Source organism: Macadamia integrifolia, unplaced genomic scaffold, assembly GCF_013358625.1.
Source record: "Macadamia integrifolia cultivar HAES 741 unplaced genomic scaffold, SCU_Mint_v3 scaffold1863, whole genome shotgun sequence".
Classification (NCBI taxonomy): domain Eukaryota; kingdom Viridiplantae; phylum Streptophyta; class Magnoliopsida; order Proteales; family Proteaceae; genus Macadamia; species Macadamia integrifolia.
Window position 1 is genome coordinate 84,766 of NW_024868392.1, and position 20,329 is coordinate 105,094.

Sequence of the window (20,329 nt, forward strand, 5' to 3'; positions counted from 1 at the left end):
AGTTCAGAAAGCAAGAAAGTGCGATAGGTGCAGAGACTCAATGGAGGCTATTCTAAAAAATGAAATTGACTGCCTGAAACAAATGGAGAGAAAAAAAAATATTTTACAGAATTTGTTCTTATAATTCAAATAAAATTGTCTAAGAATTCAGCTATATATATATATATATTTCTGGATGTTTTCTTAGGAATGTGACGTTATCTTAATCAGTTGTTCAACTGCCACCTAATGTGGACACTTCCTCATCATATGGTGGAGTTCCTTTATCTCAGCTAAGCTTTAAAATGCTTCAATGTTATGTATATGACAATTAAAACACACACCATACACAAATGAAAAAGAAATTATGATTATAAATTAATTTTCTGAGAAATTATTTTCAATTGAACCGAACGGAATAATCTTCTGCTTCCTTAAGCCGTGGCTAAAGTCAGGATTACCACCATTACCAAGTGACTAGTAGCCATCACAATCCATAACATAGCAAAATAACCACCTAATATTAATATCATTGATGTTAATATTGGATTCCGTATTCTCCCATTTGTGTTCCTCTTAATGTTCCCCCACCATATAAAATAAAAGGAAAAGCATCATTCTATTTTTTCCAAAATATAACATTTCTTTCAAAAAAAGGCAAAGACAAAAGCAAAGGCAAGGGCAAGGGCAAGGGCAAGGGCAAGGGCAAGGGCAAAGGCGGGGGCAGGGGGAAAGGCAAAGGCGAAGGCGGGGGTAGGGGCAAGGGCAAGGGCAAAGGCAAGGGCCAGGGCGGGGGCAAAGGCGGGGGCTAGGGCGAGGGCGGCGGATGCATTCTCATAGTGCATGAATCCTTGCACATGGACGCGCACATGGAAAGCTCACATCATGAACATTACAAGACATTAGAAATTCTCTATATTTGATTTTCAACTGAAATCAAAAGATGGAACAAGATGAGATATTTTTTTCCTTTCATTCTAAAAGACCCACTAGGAGTCATACATGAGATCCGGAGTCAAGGAAAAATTCACGGAGGGGGCCAAGAGGGCCAGAATGGTACCTCGAGACTACAAATTATATGATATCCACTTCGATATATGTACACAATACTCGGTGGGGGATAGAGATGGGAAACATCCAAAGGAAGCAGAGTAGTAGTTAGGGTTGTTTGGAAGATAGGAACCAGTGGATGAAGCTTTGGAGTGTTTCAACATCAGCTCTATAGTGATTTTGTGTGAACTCTAGCAAATCTGACCACGTGAAATCAGGGTACTTTCTTGGCCCTTCTGTCCCCATGAGATCGTCTGGGGGTCTCACCACGTTGTCTTCTTTTGGACATAGAAAGAAAGCCAGAGAGCTCCTCTCTATGTAATTGTTCACTACCGCCCTATGTAGGCAACTCTTGTACCTTCCATTTGACAATGCCTGCACATATTAAACAAACCATCACATTTAAAAAAATTACTAATAAAATAAAATTAAACCTCAGAAGAAGACAATGCATGCACACCACATAGGTCCATTCTCTATTTTGTACTATTCTCTCTCTACCATTATTGATAGGATATGGTGCCTGCTACTGCTCCTAGTACTCCTACGTCTACTCATAAAAGGTCTCAGGTACCCTCCGTTTGATTTTTTCTTAGTTGCGGATAGGCTCATTTTACTGAATTCAACTCTACTGGTTACCATTGTACTACAACTAAGAACTACAAGAAGTTGAAAATGTTCTAGGGTTTCGAAAAGTTTTGTCTGTTGTGCAAAGATTAGGGATGCGGTTTCTACATCATTTGAAATTCTTATACCATTCTCCCTTACATTTTAGAACAAATACAAGTATACCCATATTAGGGTTCCACACGAAAGCAATAATCTCATGTAAATAAATCGATGTAAAAACATATAAGGAGTTGAGCACCTTTTCCTTAATGGAGGGGAAGATAGCTCAAAGCTGATGTGAATACTCTTTTTTTTTTTTTTTGAAAGATGTGAGTAATCTGATAGCTACTATAATTGTTGCACCTTTTTAATACAAGAATGTTGTATGATAATAATGCATATGATCAGAAGATGATATTAGGAGTATGAAGGACTTACCATAAAGGTATCACCTATGTTAATAACAAAGGCATCACTCCGTGGTCGGACGGATTTCCAGTTATTATGTGCAAATACTTCGAGTCCTCTAACTTCATCTTGATGAAGAATGGTTAGGGAAGTAGGATCACAGTGAGGGCCAGTGCCGAGAGTAAGACCAGGTTCTTGACAAGGTGGGTAGTAGTTACATCTCATTATAGAGCTACCATCTTGGAAGAATCTTCTATAGTGCAACCTATCTATTCCCAAACTAATGGCCAAGAGCTCCATAATCACCATTGACAACTCTTGCATTGCTTCACAGTATCTTTGATAAACCAACCTAAACATGAGAAAAGTATGTGTGGGGTTAATAAGGGGGCGAACTGTATGTATGCCAATGCATGTTTGTGTAACGGAAATTAGTGTATAGTCCGCAAGTGGGGAGAAGAGTTATCATCCCCACATGAGATTTCACCGTTTGATACCCATGGATTGTGAGATCCCATGTGAAGGGGTGGGGGGAGGATTTAGAGTACTTCTAACCATCATTCTAACACTTACCCAGTCTGCGCAAAATCTGCACCTAAGAGGGATTTGAAGTAGTCTACCACAATAGGCTGAGAACTGTTCTCATGATATCCAAAGGAGAGTGTCTCCTTCCATGGCAATTTGAATGAGAAGCGATCAGCGTGGGCGCCAGAGTATCCCCACATGTTACCGGGCATCCTCCTAGCCTTGAGCTTCCGGTTAGTAGGTAGTTTGAAGAAAGCATTCAAGTGATCACGGGCTGCGCGAATTATATCAACATCAACACCATGATTGATCACCTGGAAGAATCCATGGCTCAAACAAGCATCCCTAACAAGCTCAGCTGCATTTTTAATCTCAACTTCATCACTCACAAAGAAGCCATGAAGATCTATTAGGGGCTCTCTCAGCTCTTCCTGAGCACAAACCAAGTCTCCATTAGGCCAATGGAATTGTCTTGGTATGTTTTGTTGTTTTTGCTGCAAAGATGAGTCAAAACTAACATATCCAGTGTCCCCGTTATCCTTGATGAGCTCCAATGGGGGACTCGAGAGAAGGGTACTACAGGAACCATCTCTTGAATCCATTAGTGACCTACAAATGAAAACAAGGATAAAGGTACGGTATTTATAGTATATAAAAGAAAAAAAACCTAATTAAAGAACTGTCACTAAATAACAAAGAAGATTAAGATAAAGAAGGAAGTGATCTCTGATTTCTATATCGAATGAAAGAGATAATAAAGGGCAAAGATGACTATTGGAAAGGGAAGAGAGAGATGGTTAATCGGCCAACAACCGGACTAGTGACACAAAAAAGACCCATTCGTCACTCTCATAAACAAAACAAATAGCTAGCTCACCATGCATTAGCCCCAGTCTCTTTTTGTCTTTCTCTCTCAATTGAAAAATGAGATCGCTTGTTTCCAAGGAACCCAATTGCACAATTTTACTATATCCGCTAAATTCAAGTTTTGAATTGTCTATTTATTCTTTTTGTGGTCATTTTCATTGTTTGCTAGCTGCAAAGTCTCTCTCTTTCTCTCTCTGGTCTGAAATTATTTTAATCCAAGCAAAGATATAAACAAAAATAAAAGGAGATGCACTAGACAGATTTCTAGCTTTCCAGTTTCCAGGATGGTTATATATGGCCACATCGAAGCATCACAAAAAATCTGGTTGAAGACACTTAACCAAGTTCCAATATCATTTGTCTTCAACTAAAGAAGAGTTTTTGAATGCATGTGGATTTTACATTTTACCCAGGATGGAAGGCAGTCAAGTTTCTCGTTTAGAACTTCATTATATCGATTAGTAGTTATAACAGGAAGAGATTATAATTAATAATAACTAAAACTAACCCAAGTGGTAGAGCAGTTGGTGAGCAACGAATTTGGTATGAGCCGTAAAATTGGACGTCCTAAGTTTGACTCCCACTAAGCACATTTTGGGCCACTTACACGGGGATGTTTAGTGCATTGAAATGATCTTTTATTTTCCTTTAAAAGGTGCACTTCTGCAGAGGTTATGGTGGTCGACTTCTGAATCAAAAACTCCTCTAACAAAGATGGTATAATATCCAACTCCTAGTAAGGAAAGTCGCAAGTGATTATCATGCATCTTTTTGGAGGCCTAATTAAACAATTCAAAGGGAGGAGGTTTAATCAATTATTTGCACTTTAAACATAAGGAATTTTTTGATTAACCTCCTATAAGATTATGTTAATGCCCTTAAGCCATTTGATTGACCCCTCAAATCTGAAGAAAAAAATTAAAATGATGGGAGAAAGAATATTGCCAGGCTGTGTTTTGTAGGCTAATATTTCTATGTGTTTATCTCTCTCTTTCTTCATATGAAATAACATTTATGCCCCTATTGTGAGAGAAGAGAGCTAAGAAATACAAGGAAGTCTAGTATATATTAAGCAATTGGACAGAGAACTCAATCCCTGAAATTATATAACAAATTAGATTACTTGTTGGAGTTTTTTCAGTTCCATGAAAAATGTATGACTAATTTTACCAGGGAAAAAGAAAATGAAGGATGTATGAATAATGAATCAAAAGTATATCATAAGTTCATAATTGGACAATTCTTTTTGCATGATCCAACTGAATTTACGTATGAGCACTCTTTCTGATAGTTGATTAATGGTGCTGAATTCTTTAGTGTGCAATTATCGAAGCAACTCCGTGCAAGAAAACCTTCAAAAACTACAGAAGCAAAAAATTGGTCCCATGTTGGCAATCGATGCTGGCCTTACTTTAGGATCAGTGGATCTTTTAATAGCTAAGGGAAGTAGATTCTTGACCATGTTAGTGGGAAGACTTGCATTGACTCCCTTGAGCAGCTTGCTTTTGGTACTTGGATTTATCATATATGGAAAGATTACAATATCAGGCTTTGGACATGTAATTCTAGATCCAAAATGAGATTTTGGACTCCATTTTTTATACGTGCTCCGAAGTATACATCAGGATATGATTCTTCTCTGCACAGATTCATCATCCGATTCCTAAATCTTTTCTTTGATTTAGGTTAAGTTTTTCTTTCGATGTTTTCGACTTTGCTTGTATTTTCCTCTTCCCAACCCCTCTCTTTTTCCCACATTCTTTTTCTCTCCCCTTTTGAGGCTAGATGTTCTTTAAGCTTCTTGAATATACGTCGACTCATTTCAAAAAAAATTTTTTTTTTTTTTTGAAAGCATGCAAGTGTAAATTCGTGATCACAACAACAACAAAGCTTAGTCTCATCCCAACTAAAGAGGGTCGGTTACATAAAATAAAATAAAAAAGTTTGGGGCATCCCATTCATGAACAATCGGAAACTCGGATCCTAACCCTCCAGGCAGCTTAGTTAAATGCCATACTCGGGTGATGACTTAACTTTTGCATGTCTCTTCTAACTAACTCATCAATGGTCATTTTTGGCCTGCCCCTAGTCCGTTTAGCTCCATACATCAGCATCTAGTCACTCCTCCATACTCGAGCATCCAAGGGCCTCCTTTGGACATGACCAAACCATCATAATTGACATTCTCTGAGCTTATCCTGAATTGGGGCAACTCCCAAATCCGTTATAACCTAATCATTTCTTATTCAATCTCTCAGGATTTTGCCGCACATCCATCTCAACATCTTCATCTCGGCTACAATCAACTTATCTATGTTACGCTTCTTGATTTCCCAACATTCTGTACCATATATCATAGCTGGTTTTATGGCAGTCCTCTAGAATTTTCCCTTGAGCTTTAGAGGAATACGTCGATCACATAATACTCTAGACGCCCCTCTCCATTTCATCCATCATACTTTCATTCTGTGGGAAACATCATCATCAATCTCACATTCTTTGTTTAAAGTAGAGCTCAGATATCTAAACAATTACTTTGCGAGATCTCTGTCCCCTCAATTTTCACTTTCTCACTATCAATCTTCAATCGATTGAAGTTATATCTCATATATTCCATCTTCACTCTACTTATCTTGAGACCTCTCGATTCCAAAGTATATCTCCATAGTTCCAACTTATCAGTAGTGTGAATTCTTGATCCAATGGGCCAATTAGTTTTTTTTTTTTTGTTAGAATAGATCCAGTCAAATCCTTAGGCTTCGAACCTTCTCTCTTCCAACTAGACAAACTTTTTTGTCTTGGACACCGTTTGATAACGTTTCTGCTGTTTTTTGTGTCTGGAAATAGCAGAAACGACTTTTCACGTTTTTGAAAACAAAAACAGATTTTTTGGTGTTTAATAAACATGTTTCTCGAAATGTTCTCTGCAGAGATAATGTCACTAAAAAACCCAATAGTATCATTGGATGCCCAAAAGGGAGAGAGGGTTCGGTTGCCTCTTTTTAGGTTTAAATAGTTGAGACATTTATTGGGGACAATAGTCTTTTTTTCCTCTCGAATTGACTTGTTTCATCAAAGTCGTTTCTAGAATTGTGAATATGTATAAATTTTGATTTATGTTTCTAGAAACAGGTGAAACAGAACAACTTAGGGCCCGTTTGATAATGTTTTTGCCGTTTCTGTTTCAAGAAATGATAGAAACATAAATTTCAGTTTCTAGAAACAGAAACAGAATTGAAAGTGTTTGATAAGTCATGTTTCTAAAAGTCAATAGTAACCAGTGAAAAAATGGCCACGAGTCGTTTTCAGAAATGACGAAACAAGTTCGTTTCTTGAACCATAAATAGGTAGAAATTTCAATTTCTATTTTTGAAAACAAGTGAAACGAAACAGTTTTATCAAATGCTTTTTGTTTCGTTTCTGCCGTTTCTAGACACAAAAACGACAGAAACAGTTTCTTGAAACGTTATCAAATGGACACTTAATCAAACACTTTTTAAGCTGTTTCTCCATTTTTGGGAACAAGATAACATAAAAATGACGAAACAGAACGTTATCAAATGATGCCTCTAATGTTCTAGTATTACTTGAGAAATTGAACGATTCAATTCTTCTATAATGAGCAGTGAGTGAATGAAAATCCAATGGTTAAGAGGAATTCAGTATAGATCTAACCGCTATATTTTCACTGGTAAAGCTTTCAATTTTCTTGGCTTATTACACGTGGGGATACAGTAAAAACAAAAAAGATGACCCTATAGATGGTAATTTTCTCGAGGGTTATATCCATGCCAAGACAAAATTCAATTTTGAAGTCAGAATTACTTACTTCTACCATTGGGCAGAGAGTAGTGCATGTCTGATTTAATTTCGTGATGTCACATTGCTTGTTCCTTTTGAAGAACAGAGAAAGTGTTGACAAATAGGTCACTCAAACCTATTGTCCCATGTCATTGGGGGTACAGTTGCTGACCTTATTGATATGGGAACCCTACCTACGTCCTTGGTTAGATGCCTAGACAAACCTAAATCAGAAAAAACCAATTAGTCCAATTAAGATCATATCGTGCCATGGGAAATTGTGTGTTAGTCTTTCAAAAAAAATTGTGTTTAAGAGTGAGGTGGGGAGGAGGGAGGAGGGGAGTGGAAAGTGTTACTTGAGTGTAGAGTGTGAAGGTGATATCTCACTCTTGAGTCCTGAGAATATTCAATCCCAAGCTTTTAAAAAACACTGACTTTAACAGCTCCAGAAAATTAATTAAATAGTCTGGCTCCATTAATTTACCAAATGGGGTGAGATGAGATAATTCATGAAAAATGAATTTTCATTAATAATTAAGTCTTCACTTGCTTTTAGGTAAGTGCCATTAAACGAAGTCTGACAAGTAAAATTATAAATAAATATTTATTTATTTTTTCATTTACAAAGTTTTTAATGAAAATAGAGGGAAGATATAGATACAATGGTAAAGTTGTTCCATTGCAATTTAGTGGTCATAGTTTCGTAGACTTGTGTCGAAAAACAATATCTCTGCAAAACGGGGTACAATTGCTTATATTATGACTTTTTCCAAACTCTAAAGTGGCAATTGCTTCGTGCATTGAGTATGTCCTTTTTTTTTTTTTTTTTTTTTTTTTTTTTATTTTAATTACATAATTTTTACCTGAAATTGATGACTCATCTTGGCACAACGATAAGGTTGCTCCGTTGTGATCTCTCTACTAAACATAAGTAAGATTTTATGCATTATGAACATCTTTAGACCCCAGCAATGGTGGAAATCTTGTGCATTGAATAAGCTCTTAGTTTTTACCGGAAAATAATTAGAGTCTAAACAATCATGAAATATAATTCAGAAACTCCGCACAAGTCTTTTCTTCTATACTCGCACTACAATAGAGATAATAACCATTTGATAGTTTCCACCAAACATGGGGTCCTTGGCATTTTATGGGACCACATTAAGGTGAAAGCATTATACATCTCTATTATCCAGCGTAGACTTAGAGAGAGAGAGAGAGAATATGAAAATATCTCTATCAATGGTCAAATATATGAAATTGCCCAAGGGGGGAGTATAAATTAATGAACTAAATTAGGTAGATTCATGTATTGCGAAAATAAAGTTAGATAGGATGTCCAACCTTGTAATTTAATTGATTAATTAACATTTTAAACTTAAATCCATGTCACAAGTTGAGCGAAATGATAGTGTTGGGGTTTTGCCCAAAGTGCAGTGCAGCCCCAGGTACCGGTTCGAGAGTTTTGTGGCATTGTGGCTGTGTTACCCAGTATACGAGGGAATAAAGTTGTACCCGCACTACTGGTTTGCTCTAGCTTTTTAGTGTAGCGGTGAGTACTTGATACTTCAGTGATTGGTATTAGAGTAGGTCACAGGTTCCAGTTGATTTTATTAATAAAAACTTTCTTATAATTAACAATATTTTTTCGGAATCGATTAAAGGAAAATGGATTCTCTTAGTAACAACGTTTTAATCGAGAAAAGTTCAGCTTTAGAATTGGGTGACTGTCATTTAAATTGTAGTATGTAGAAGTGTCTTCAACGGTGGATCAAGACCAAATCCGTTGGAAGGAGGTGCTGGAGAGTGTGAGAGTCTCATCATGTTTGGACTCTATCGCACCACGACACACTGTCAGTGAACTGGGTTGTTTAAGAATGCAATCTCAATCAGAAAGTAAATTCCATTCAAGACAAATCGTATTGTAACTAAAATGTAACTAAAAAATTGTAACTTTATGCTTTGCCTTTTTAAAATAATTAAATTTTTTATTTTTAATGATAGTAAGAAACAATGAATGTCTATTCCGGACATGGATATCCAGTTTCACTCTACTCTTCTCTGTCCCTGAAGTGCCTTTGTCTCCCAAACCAAAAGATCGAGACAGAAACATTCACATGTCATTGGTCTTGTTATCGCTCATCTCTGCTTTGTTAAAAGACAGCTTAGCTAGGAAAGGTTTCCCATATTTTTGGTGTCTCTCTTGAAAGTTCAAGACTAAGGGGACCTACACATCACCATAGCTTAGACATGCAGCCCACGTGGCTATTGATCATGGAGGGGGCCAGCAGAGTTAGCTGCACCTTAGGGGTCTAGCTAAGATAGAGGCTTCAATCACCAAGTGATCAAGTGGATGCTGCTACGTTTTCGGTGGTGACTGCATTCCAGAAATGGCAAACAGGACCTGCTAGGACCCTTGGAGTTTTAATAGGTCCAAACCAGACCTGATGCAACCTTTGGAGCATCTCATGGACTGTGGTTCTATTTTGGATTTTATGGATGTTGTTGTCTAGATCTTTTTCAAGGCATATGGGTTCTTAACTTTGTGTTCCCTCAGTTTTCACACTTCTTTCTCTCTAATGTCTTAAAATCTACCATTGATGGGATTGTTAGTCAGACCAGATGCTTTGTATCTACCTAAGCCTAATGGATGTAAGAAAGTAGTTGTCATTCATAACATTAATAATTAATAAGGTTCATATTTTGTGACAGAAGATTAGTGAATTTTCAAGTTACCCTATTACCCATCGAAGGCAATTGTTAAGACATTGGATATCCATTTTGATGCAGTTTAGAACTTAGAACAATTTATTACTGAAGGGCCATAACCTAGTGAAATTCCTGCTTCTTGTGTAGGTTGACGGTTGATGGTTGAGGGTCCACCTCCGAACTCCAGCGATGGGTCCCATATATGTATAATATTTTTTTTTTTTTGACATGTCATAATTTTCCATCATGCATAAAGATGGTTGATTTGGCCATTTTGACCATTTGATGCATAACTGGTTTAATCAACATGGTTCAACTTAACAATAAAGCTCACGTTGCATTTTCTCTTCTATTTACAATGATTTTTAATTAATTCTATAATTGCGCACAACCCCCACCCCTCTCTCCCACCTAAAAAAAAAAAAAAACCACTATAACTTTGCGATGTTGCTCAAACTTCAAATCGCAGGTTTTAAATCTCTTCTCCCTTGTTTGGGTTGGAAACTTGCAGCTCAGCCCATGCTATTTGGCCCCAACCCACCACCTGTCACCAAATCAATCTTGGCCCAATTAATAAGGCGACTATAAGAAAATGGGCTGGGCTTGGTAACCACCCCCCCTTCTCTCTTTTTATCTGAACTTGGCGGGCATTCTTTCACTATGGGGTGGGCTATGTTTATTCTACCTCTGAAATCATTCTGCTAACAGGCGCGGAACGGATGTTTCCGAGAAACCCGGTTGAGGAGAGAAGGTTTTGGGGGAAATGGGGTCCCGTGGAGTCTTTCCCCTTCTTTGGTTTTTAGGAAGGTGGATACCTCCCCACCCCTCACCCTCCCCCCCCCCCCCCCCAAAAAAAAAAAAAAAAATGGGAATTGTTGGGTGGTGTATTGGTAGGTCCAATCTAAATGGTTGTGGGAGGAAGACGTATAGCCCATTCAAATATTGAAAATTGTGATCTTATTTATTTATTTTTTGCGTATTTTGGGGACTTTGGACCAGTGTTGTCATACAGTGGACTGGCAAAGGCAATTATTGAAAACCATTCCTATCAAAAGAAAAGGCCCTCTTAAACGTTATTTAGCAACTTGGTTCATTCTGATTAGGTTGGAGTTTGGAATGTGAGCAAGAGCTTGAGATCAACCGGTCCACAAAGTTTTGACCCCCTTCAACTGGACCAATTATAAATTTAACTATGCTCAAGTCCCTAGTCTTGCTCATTTGATATATTCAGGTGGGCCTGTGCCTGTCATGTAGCCAAAATCCCATATGCTTAACTAGCATACCCTCTCGATTGCCATACCTGACCATGGACTTCGGGATCAACCTTTGAACCAGGATGACCCAGGCAAGGCAAGCTCCGGTTCAATTTGTTTCAAATATACAATTTCTACAATTAGGCCCAGTCCACTTGCAAAAATCAACACCCCCTACCCATGCCCCCAAAGTGGTCAAACTCTTCTCTCACCCTTATTGGCTGTCCGTGGGAACACTTTCCTCCACTAAAAGTATTCTTCTTCTTGCTCCATCCCCCAACCACAACCTGAATTTAAAGATGAATACTTGAAGTCTTACATGTGGCAGTTCAAATATTCAAGTCATCATCTAAGGATGTGTTGATGGTTGTTCGATTAATAGAACGTAAAAAGACTGTTATTTAGATGTCGTATTATTATTATACAACAGAATTTAAGAAAAAAAACAATTTGGTTCATGGTTTTCAAGTGGGAAGGAGAAAGATGGATGCTTGTCAAGAGCTTAGCTGAAGAGATATTGTTCATGGGACTGCATTCCTCTTTGTCCATCTCTTCTCTTGATTTTCCTAATTATTGCTAAGGAAATTGCATTTATTTCATCAACGGTTATCGCGCATGGGCGCATGATCCAATGGCGACGAATTATCATAAAGGCATATTTAGTTTAAAGATGATTGCATTGAAGAGTCGTCATCATATTATAAAATGACGTGTTAAATATGGCTGACACTTTATTATAGAAATGTTGAAGCATTGATAGGTAAAAATTATTCCTCATGCTTTGTTACCAAAAAGGGTTGGTATTCTTCCCTCATTGGAATCACTCGTGAAATATCTCTTCTATCAACTTGTAGAACTGGAGCAATTGAAAATATGAAGAAAAAAAAAAGGCTCTTTACCTAATTAGGGATGTCTAAGATTCTTGCAACGTTCCTAAGTATCTATTAACTTGTAGGTAACAATGATACCAATAATTATAAATGTGAACAACAAGATCTATGATGAAAGATTTGAGAAAAAAAAAAAAACACGTTAAAAGAACAAAAAGTTTTTTTTTTTTGGTAGAAAAGAGAACAAAAAGTAAACCCAATTGCAGATTGAAAAAAAAAAACCCTATAGGGTTTAGTGCCATGATCCATTATTTGGGTTCCCAATGTTGAGAATAATAGTAGTTGCTAGAAACTAAAATTATGGTTGTAAATAAAGAGTTAGTCAAATCTTTAGAAAATTTGAAACTATGTCAATGGCAATATAGAGAAGTATTCATCGACCTAAGATGAGAAAAACTAATCACCTTTACGATTGGAATTAAGTCCAAGAAAGTAATCTTTCTTCATAGTGAAACTCTCAGATGATACGAATACTTCTGAAGAATGTAGTATTCTACATGGATGACTTCATACCAGAAAACCCATGAAAAGAGATTTTTTTTCAAATTTCATTCATAAATCAAACCTATGATACAAACAGGTTGAAAGTAAAAAAGAAAAAGAAAAAAATGTTCAAATTAGCTCAGGAAATCGAAAAGAACCGATGAAATGAATTGAGAAGTTATTAGACAGAAGATTGCACTTTGCCACAAGGCTGCAATTTTTTAACCAAGTGGTCAGTAATTCCATGTGATGGAGGACTCATCTTCATACCTATATTGTCATGGAAGAAGAAGCGATTTACCAGTCAAATCTATTGAAACTCGCTCTAACTCTGTCACATATGCAAAGCCATTGATCCCAAGTTTAAAAGCGAAAAAACAGCAGCTTCAGGGAGTGCTTCATCCTCGACTCTTTTTTATCCCTTTTGCACAGTTTGACTAGAGATGAAGTGGAAAGAGAGTAGGAGAGGGAGAGGGGGGATAGGGTACTGCACAGTGGTAGTAGAGGATGATAGAGGATGAACGATGCAATGGTTGCGGCAACGAATGGCAGAGATTCAAACTATTGTATCCCACGGTTATTAAACGCTAGCATGCAAGATTCCAATGCATGCTGCTAGCATTTCCAGTCTTTTTCCCATATATGTACACTTTTTGTTATAATATGTATGCTGCTGATATCAAGTATGCTAGCGGATAGCACCAATAAGAACACATGATGTAGTATCATTCAGGAAGGATATGAGGATCATTTCAGAAAAAGGGAAGAGAGAGATAGACACAATGGATGCTAGCATATTGATATCGACGGCATACCCAACCTTTTCTCATATATATATATATATATATATATTTGTTCAAATTAGCCCAAGAAACCTGAAAGAAAAGCTTGAAAGCTCCAAAACCACAAAGAATCTATGATGTGAAATGAGAGATTATTAAACCAAAAAATTGCATTGTAACATTTTATTATGGAAGAAGAAGCGACATAATAGTCAAATCTTTTGCAGCTCACTCTATTCAGAACATACTTTTTGATTAGTGATTCATTAGGTACTACATCCGGGATCCTTCTTTGTTTGGGGCTTCGGGCTGGATGTATGTAAACCAAGCAGGTGGATGACGAAATTCTGCAACCCAGGAATCTTCATCCTCCAACAACAATAACGAATCTTCAATGCAATCATCATCTTTTAAACTGAATATGCATTTATCAAAATGAGATTCCGTTTGGGGATACGCACGATAGACATCGATTAAGTAAATGTAATTTTCTCTGCAATCATCGGGAAAATCACGAGAAGAAATGGATAAAGAAGAAGGCAGTCCCACAAACAAAATATCTTCACCTAAGCTCTTAACATGCATCCATCTTTTTCCTTCCCACTTGAAAACCATGAACCGAATTGTTGTTCTTTTAAATTCTGTTATACAGCAATTCGGCATAAACTCAACAAAAATTTTATTACGTTCTATTACCCGAACAACCATCAACACATCGTTAGATGATGACTCCACCAAATACGGCACTATGGGATATTTGAACCTATAATAAGGCTTGAGGTATTCATCTTCGAATTCAGGTTGTGGTTGGAGAATAGAGCAAGAAGAAGAATCAATATGCAAGTCGACGCCAATGTGGAAGACATAAACCTTCAGATCTGATTGTACAGCATAAAGTTTGTTCCCATGGAATAAGACATCCTTGAAACCACTAAATTCATTAGATTCAGTTTTTAAACCAGTCCATGCTTCATCTCCAAGTCTAGCGAAAATAAGCTTTCCCTCATAGCCATGGAGGGCGACGGCAACAATAAGATCAGCAGGAGGAGTTGATGATAAGATAACCTTTTGTAAACGAAATACGTGGATGGGTGGAAGGGTGAGCTTGGTGTTGGTGAAAGGGTTGTAAAGGTATATGGGTTGTTTTGGGGATCTAGACATAACCAGCCAACCATGGGAGGAACCCTTACACCTATGGTTGTGAAGAGACTCGTCTGGAAGGTTGCGGAGGAAATGAAGCTTATTATTCTTTGCTAACCCGAATATGCCGTTATGGTAGTTGCTGCAATTTTTCTCATGATAATGTAAAATCAAGAGGGGGAAGTTATGGGATGGGTGGTAGGACTTCTTAGGGAGGAAGGAGTACCATGACTTGCATACCGACCTCAATCGAACGTAATCCGCGTAAAGATCAAGCCGGTCACTGATTGTCACCACCAAATCCATTGGAAGCTTCGACCACCATGATGATCTAATAGATGATTCCTCTCTCGCCCCTCTCTCCACTCTCTCCATTCGTCTACTTGTTGTAAAGAAGAAAGAAGAATACGAATGAGGCAGCGAAACTTTTCACGAATCCACTAAATAACTACGGAGAACCTGGTCTTGGGTTTTCATACGTTCCTTTTGCTGACACATGTAATCCACTAAAGATAATTACCGAGATTATCTACAAAGTTGTTATCATTTTCTATCTCTCGCTTGCTACTTAAATGCCTCTTATCTCTCTACTTGACTTAAATGTTATACATTATTTCTTTATATATATACATAAACTTTTTTCTATTTTTTTTTATTTTAATTAATTGATTCCATCAATACTTATACAAAACTCTCTCTCTCTCTCTCCTTTGATGTGATGCAACATCAATATTGATCCAATAAGACACTGATTCGATCCAATTAGATATCGATCAATTGGATCGGTACTAAAATCCTACAGGAATTTGTAAACCCTAGGATGGTGGCTGAACCGTCCTCTATGGATGAGTAAAATTTTTTTATTTGATTGTTTTGTATTGGTATGGTGGAGACTGGTTTTAAGTGAGTTTAAAATAAAATATTAATGAAAATTAAGAGAGAGAATAAACTTTAAAAAAAAAAATTTTGAGATAAGAGGGTGGGGAAAAAGTATCTCTTAATTTTTATTGGTTTTGGATTACACTTAAACTCTACTGAAAATAAAAACCAATTAAAATAAGAGAGATTAAGTGGAGTCCAAGTGTGGAGAATCATTCTCGTATGAGTACCTGATTTGGATTCGTCCAACATATCTCATAAATTTTTTTTCCCCCTTTTCTTAACAGTTTACCATGTTTATAGGTAGGGGTGTCAAAACCTAGTCCGAATGAATAAAATCGATCGAAACCGACTGATAAAACTGAATCGAACCAAACCGATCTTTATTGGATTGGTTTTGGACTGAAATATGTTGGGACGGGCTGAAAATTGATCCAATCCGAACCGACCAATAACAAAACCAATACCAAACCGAATGAAACCAATAAAAAAATAAATGATTATGAGATTATAAATTCATGAATTGACTACCCATTTTTTACAATATTAGTGAGAAAAATCTTTATTGTAAGGGGAATTTTTACAAATCATTGAATATTAGGTTATAAATAGAGAAATTGATTTGAAAATTGTAATAATGCTTCCATTGATTTCCTTGTTCATTATACAAAACTAGTTGGATAGTTAAATGAATGATTGGATAATAGGGTTCATTTTGTGATTTCAATATTAATATTCTTCTTAGTAATTTGTTATCCATTGGTTTCAATATTAGTTATCTTTCCCATACAACGATAAACCATGATTTAACATAAATTTAGAGTTTTTTTGGGTCAAATGTTGTCACTATAAATTATGAATGTAAGATTTCATTATGGTTCAAGCCCAATAATAAACCGATCTAAATCGGTATTAACCCGATATTGAAAAACCGAAATCAAACCGGATTGAAATCAAAACCGACCAAAAACCGAAGTTCCTTAACAGATTGATATTGGTCTCCCTCATTCCTGGACTGAAGCCGATTCAACCCAACCAAAACCAAACCGAACTAACAGATTGACACCCCTATTTATAGGTTACGTATGGGCAAAAGATTCTCGCCCACCTTCCTCTAGTTTTTATTATTGTGATGTGCTTTCAACCATACGTTGAGTTTTAAAAATAAATCGGCCAATTTATATCGTTTCAAATTGAAATATTCTATCAAGATTCCCTGGATAGATTGTTTTTCAGATCAAACAACGATATTAGGATTCTTGGGACAATCGATCTGAGCCAAATCGGAAAAGACCGATTCCTGTATTTAAAACTTGACATTTTTTTTTTTTTTATGAAAAGCAGATAATATATTAAACGAAAACTGATTATACATCGAGATATTTAGAATAAAAAGGATGTAAAGAAGTAAAGATCCTATCCTAACACTATTAGCCAAGTTCACTAAACATAACATAGTATGACTAAAGTCTTTACATTTATACACATAGGGGATAGAATTGAATTTAGAAAAGATCTCCCAAAAGATAGAGACCGAAAGAAACAGCTAAGAAACGTTAGAAGGCTGTGGAATAAGCTGAAGTAAATCCTTGCATGAGAACCATACTTCACAAATTGTCCATCCCTTAGATGCCGTCAAGGCGCCAATCTTAGACCCTGAAGGATGCAAAAAGCTTCTATCTTCACAGAGGAAGTAGTAGTAGAAGTTCCTACATTTAAAACCTGGAATTTTTCTTGAAAAATATTACCAAAAGCCCAACCCGAAGTTTTTTTCAGACCATTAGTAACACCAATACAAACTATTATTCGATAGTTCAAAAAAGGGGGAGGTGGTTATCTTCCTAGGATGTCTGCAGGTCATTTATAAGTGAGTGCACAAAATAAAAGGACTCAGTAGTTTGAAATAATTTCAAATAAAAAATCCAACGATTAATGCAATAACTTCAGGATTAGGGTTGGATTTTTTAGCAAGAATACTATTTCTGTGCATCCATGTGAAGTAAACTGTTACAACTACACCGCTGAAACACCAATGACGATCCAAATTTAAAAGGTTTGCATGGAGGAAGAGGTGTTTGACCACATCCAAAAAACTATGCAAATTAAGACATTTAGGTCTCAAACCAAGAGGGTCATTAGCCCAAATTTTGTCAACAAAGTTACAAAAAAAGAAAAGGTGAGAGACAAATTCATTAGCTTTACCGCAAAACAAGCAAGTAGTATCAATAGGATTCCATTTGCCTAATTTTTCTTTGTCCGGAATTCCATTCAACAAGATTTGCCAAAAAAATATATTGAATTTCGGATGAATGCAAAGTTTCCAAATAAACTTCCACCAACTCAACGGGAAAGGACCAGATGAAATACCATCACCTTGATCCTGTTTGTGGAGAAGAAATTTTTCTACACCTCGGGTAGAGATTGAACCATTTTTAGATAGATTACACCACCGCATATCTTGTTGAGTGGAAATAGGGATCTTGAGAATTTCATCAATAACAGGGGGACACAAAGTTAGATTAGTAAGCCACATTCCACAAGTTATTAACAATCAATTAACTAACAGAAAAAATTGGACTTGGTAGAGGCAAATTAACAGGGATTTGTTGATACGGAATAGACGGTATCCAAGGGTCAAACCAGAAATAAGCCAGGAGACCAGAACCCAACTTAATGAAACAATTTTTTGGAGGATGGGATGACTAAAGCAATGCTATTCCAAATGTAGGCCCTCTCTTGTTCAAAGTATTGGTGGCAAAGAGGGAAACGTGTGGAAAATATTTCGCCTTAATAATCTGAGCCCAGGGGGTGGAATTCTCCTTAAGCAGCCGCCAACCCAACTTAAGAAGGAAAGCCTTATTTTGGGTATGAGCATCTCTCAAACCCAGTCCACCAGAAAAAGTAGGAGAACAAATTCTTTTCCTATAGATAAGATGAAATTTCTTGAAAGAAGAAGTTGATCCACTCCAAAAACGAGAATAGATAGAGTCAATATTTTGACAGGTTTTTTTAGGAAGAGCTAAGCAAGACATTATATAGTTAGGGATTGAACAAAGAATAGACTGGATCAAAATCTCTCTACCAGCGAAAGAGGGAATATTTGATTTCCAAGTGGACAATCTTTTGTGGACAATCTTTTGTCCACTTTGTTAACAATATCTCGAAAGCCCGACACATGAGATCGAGGAAGAAGGAGATTCGTACCCAAATAAACAGAATCCTTACTTATTTCCTTGATACCAAGGAGAGAACAAAGTCAAGTTTTATCAGAGCTAGAGACATTGCTACTGAAAAATAAATCACGTTTGGAAAAATTAACCTGTTGACCTGATAGATTAGAAAACCAGTCAAACATCGCTTTAATTGTCAAAAGATCATCCGAGGTAGCACGGCAGAAAATAAAAAGATCATCTACAAACAGAAGGTGGGAGATCTCAAGAACTCCACAAGCAATTTTGATTCCTTTGAATAAATCAAGCTCTCTATAAGCTGCAAGAAGACGAGAAAGAACTTCCATTGCACAAATAAACAAGTAAGGGCTGAACGGGCAACGCTACCTGATTCCACTAGAAGGTTCAATGATATCAAATGAAGAGCCCTCCAATTTAACAGAATATGAGGCCGAAGACATTAGATAATAAATTAAGTCACACTAGACCCTTTCGAAACCGAGGAATTCAAAAACAGCCTTGATGAGACCCCATATAATTCTATCATACGCTTTGGCCATATCAATTTTAATAGCCACAATCTCTTTTTTTCTTTTTCAGATAATGAAAAATCTCTTAGGCAATAACAATGTCGTCCGAAATTTGTCTACCAGGCAGAAATTGCTACTTGAGAAGGAGGAATAAAGGAAGATAGATGGCCCTTAAGACGATTAGCCAAAAGTTTGGCAATAATTTTATAAGATACATTACAAAGACTGATTGGGCGAAACTCTTCAACTCGAGAGGAGTTTTCCAACTTTAGGATAAGACAGATCAACGTATGATTAATCCCAAACAGAAGAGAGAAGTTAGTGAAAAAATTATGAACAAATTGGCAGACATCATTACCAACAAGATCCCAATATCTCTGGAAGAAACAAGCTTGGAATCCATCAATTCCCGGAGCCTTGTTAGACCCAAGAGAGAAAACTATCCTTTTAATCTCTAACATGTCTGGGATTGAACACAAAGAACTAGCACAATCCTCCGAGAGGATTCTAGGAAAGAGAGACTCCAAAAAAGGAGGGATCCAAAGGCTTGGAAAAAGAGTATAGATTAGACAAATATCGATAGAAGACATGCGCAATATGCTATGTTCCTTCAACTCTGACCATATTGTAGGTTTGACACTTCCCTTCTTCGTTGTTACTCTCATGAATTTACTGTCAGGGGTGGTATTCGAGAGGATTTGCTTGTTAAGCATATGGGATTTTGGGCTACATGACAGGTCCAGACCCACATGAATATATGAAAAGAGAAAAACTAGGGACTTGAGGATGTAAAGGAAGAGGTTAGTTAAATTTAGGAAAAATTATTTGGTCAATTTGTTTGATACACAAAAGTTTAAAAATTTTACTTGAACCACTCTTGCATTTAAGATTTATTAGAACTAGCCTTTGTCCGTTAGTCAATCACCATTTAGTGATGATGTTGTGATGAGTAGAGAAAATCTTAAATGCCCTCAATAGACCTTTATACTCATTAATTGAAATAAGGAAAGATGCTTTCCCTTTCATCTCTCATTGAGGTTGTCTACAACCTCTAAACACCTAGCGATGGAGATAACTCCTTCCACTTTGATCGATTTTGCCCAAGATTTCAGACGAAGCATCGCCACATCATACTCTATTGATTCCAATAAGAACCAATCACAGACATCAATAGAACATAGAGTATTAAATCCCTAAATTCAGATTCGGCCGCCCACAACAGCTAATCAGAGCTGAATATGCCATAGTTTCATG

At 36.8% G+C, this 20,329-nt stretch overlaps 1 protein-coding gene and 1 pseudogene across 1 annotated transcript; both read right to left on the reverse strand.

Annotated features, from left to right (window-relative positions):
* Positions 1-923: 923 nt before the first annotated feature.
* Positions 924-3,188, reverse strand: LOC122065037 (annotated as a pseudogene).
* A 10,323-nt stretch (positions 3,189-13,511) lies between these two features.
* Positions 13,512-14,908, reverse strand: LOC122065031 (F-box protein SKIP23-like). Its single transcript, XM_042628823.1, has one exon. It carries the CDS (start codon positions 14,869-14,871, stop codon positions 13,630-13,632), a length of 1,242 nt encoding a protein of 413 aa, XP_042484757.1. The 5' UTR covers positions 14,872-14,908; the 3' UTR covers positions 13,512-13,629.
* Positions 14,909-20,329: the final 5,421 nt, after the last annotated feature.

Excerpts from the sequence above, each read along its gene's own strand:
- LOC122065031 (XM_042628823.1), bottom strand. The coding sequence starts at position 14,871 with ATGGAGAGAGTGGAGAGAGGGGCGAGAGAGGAATCATCTATTAGATCA.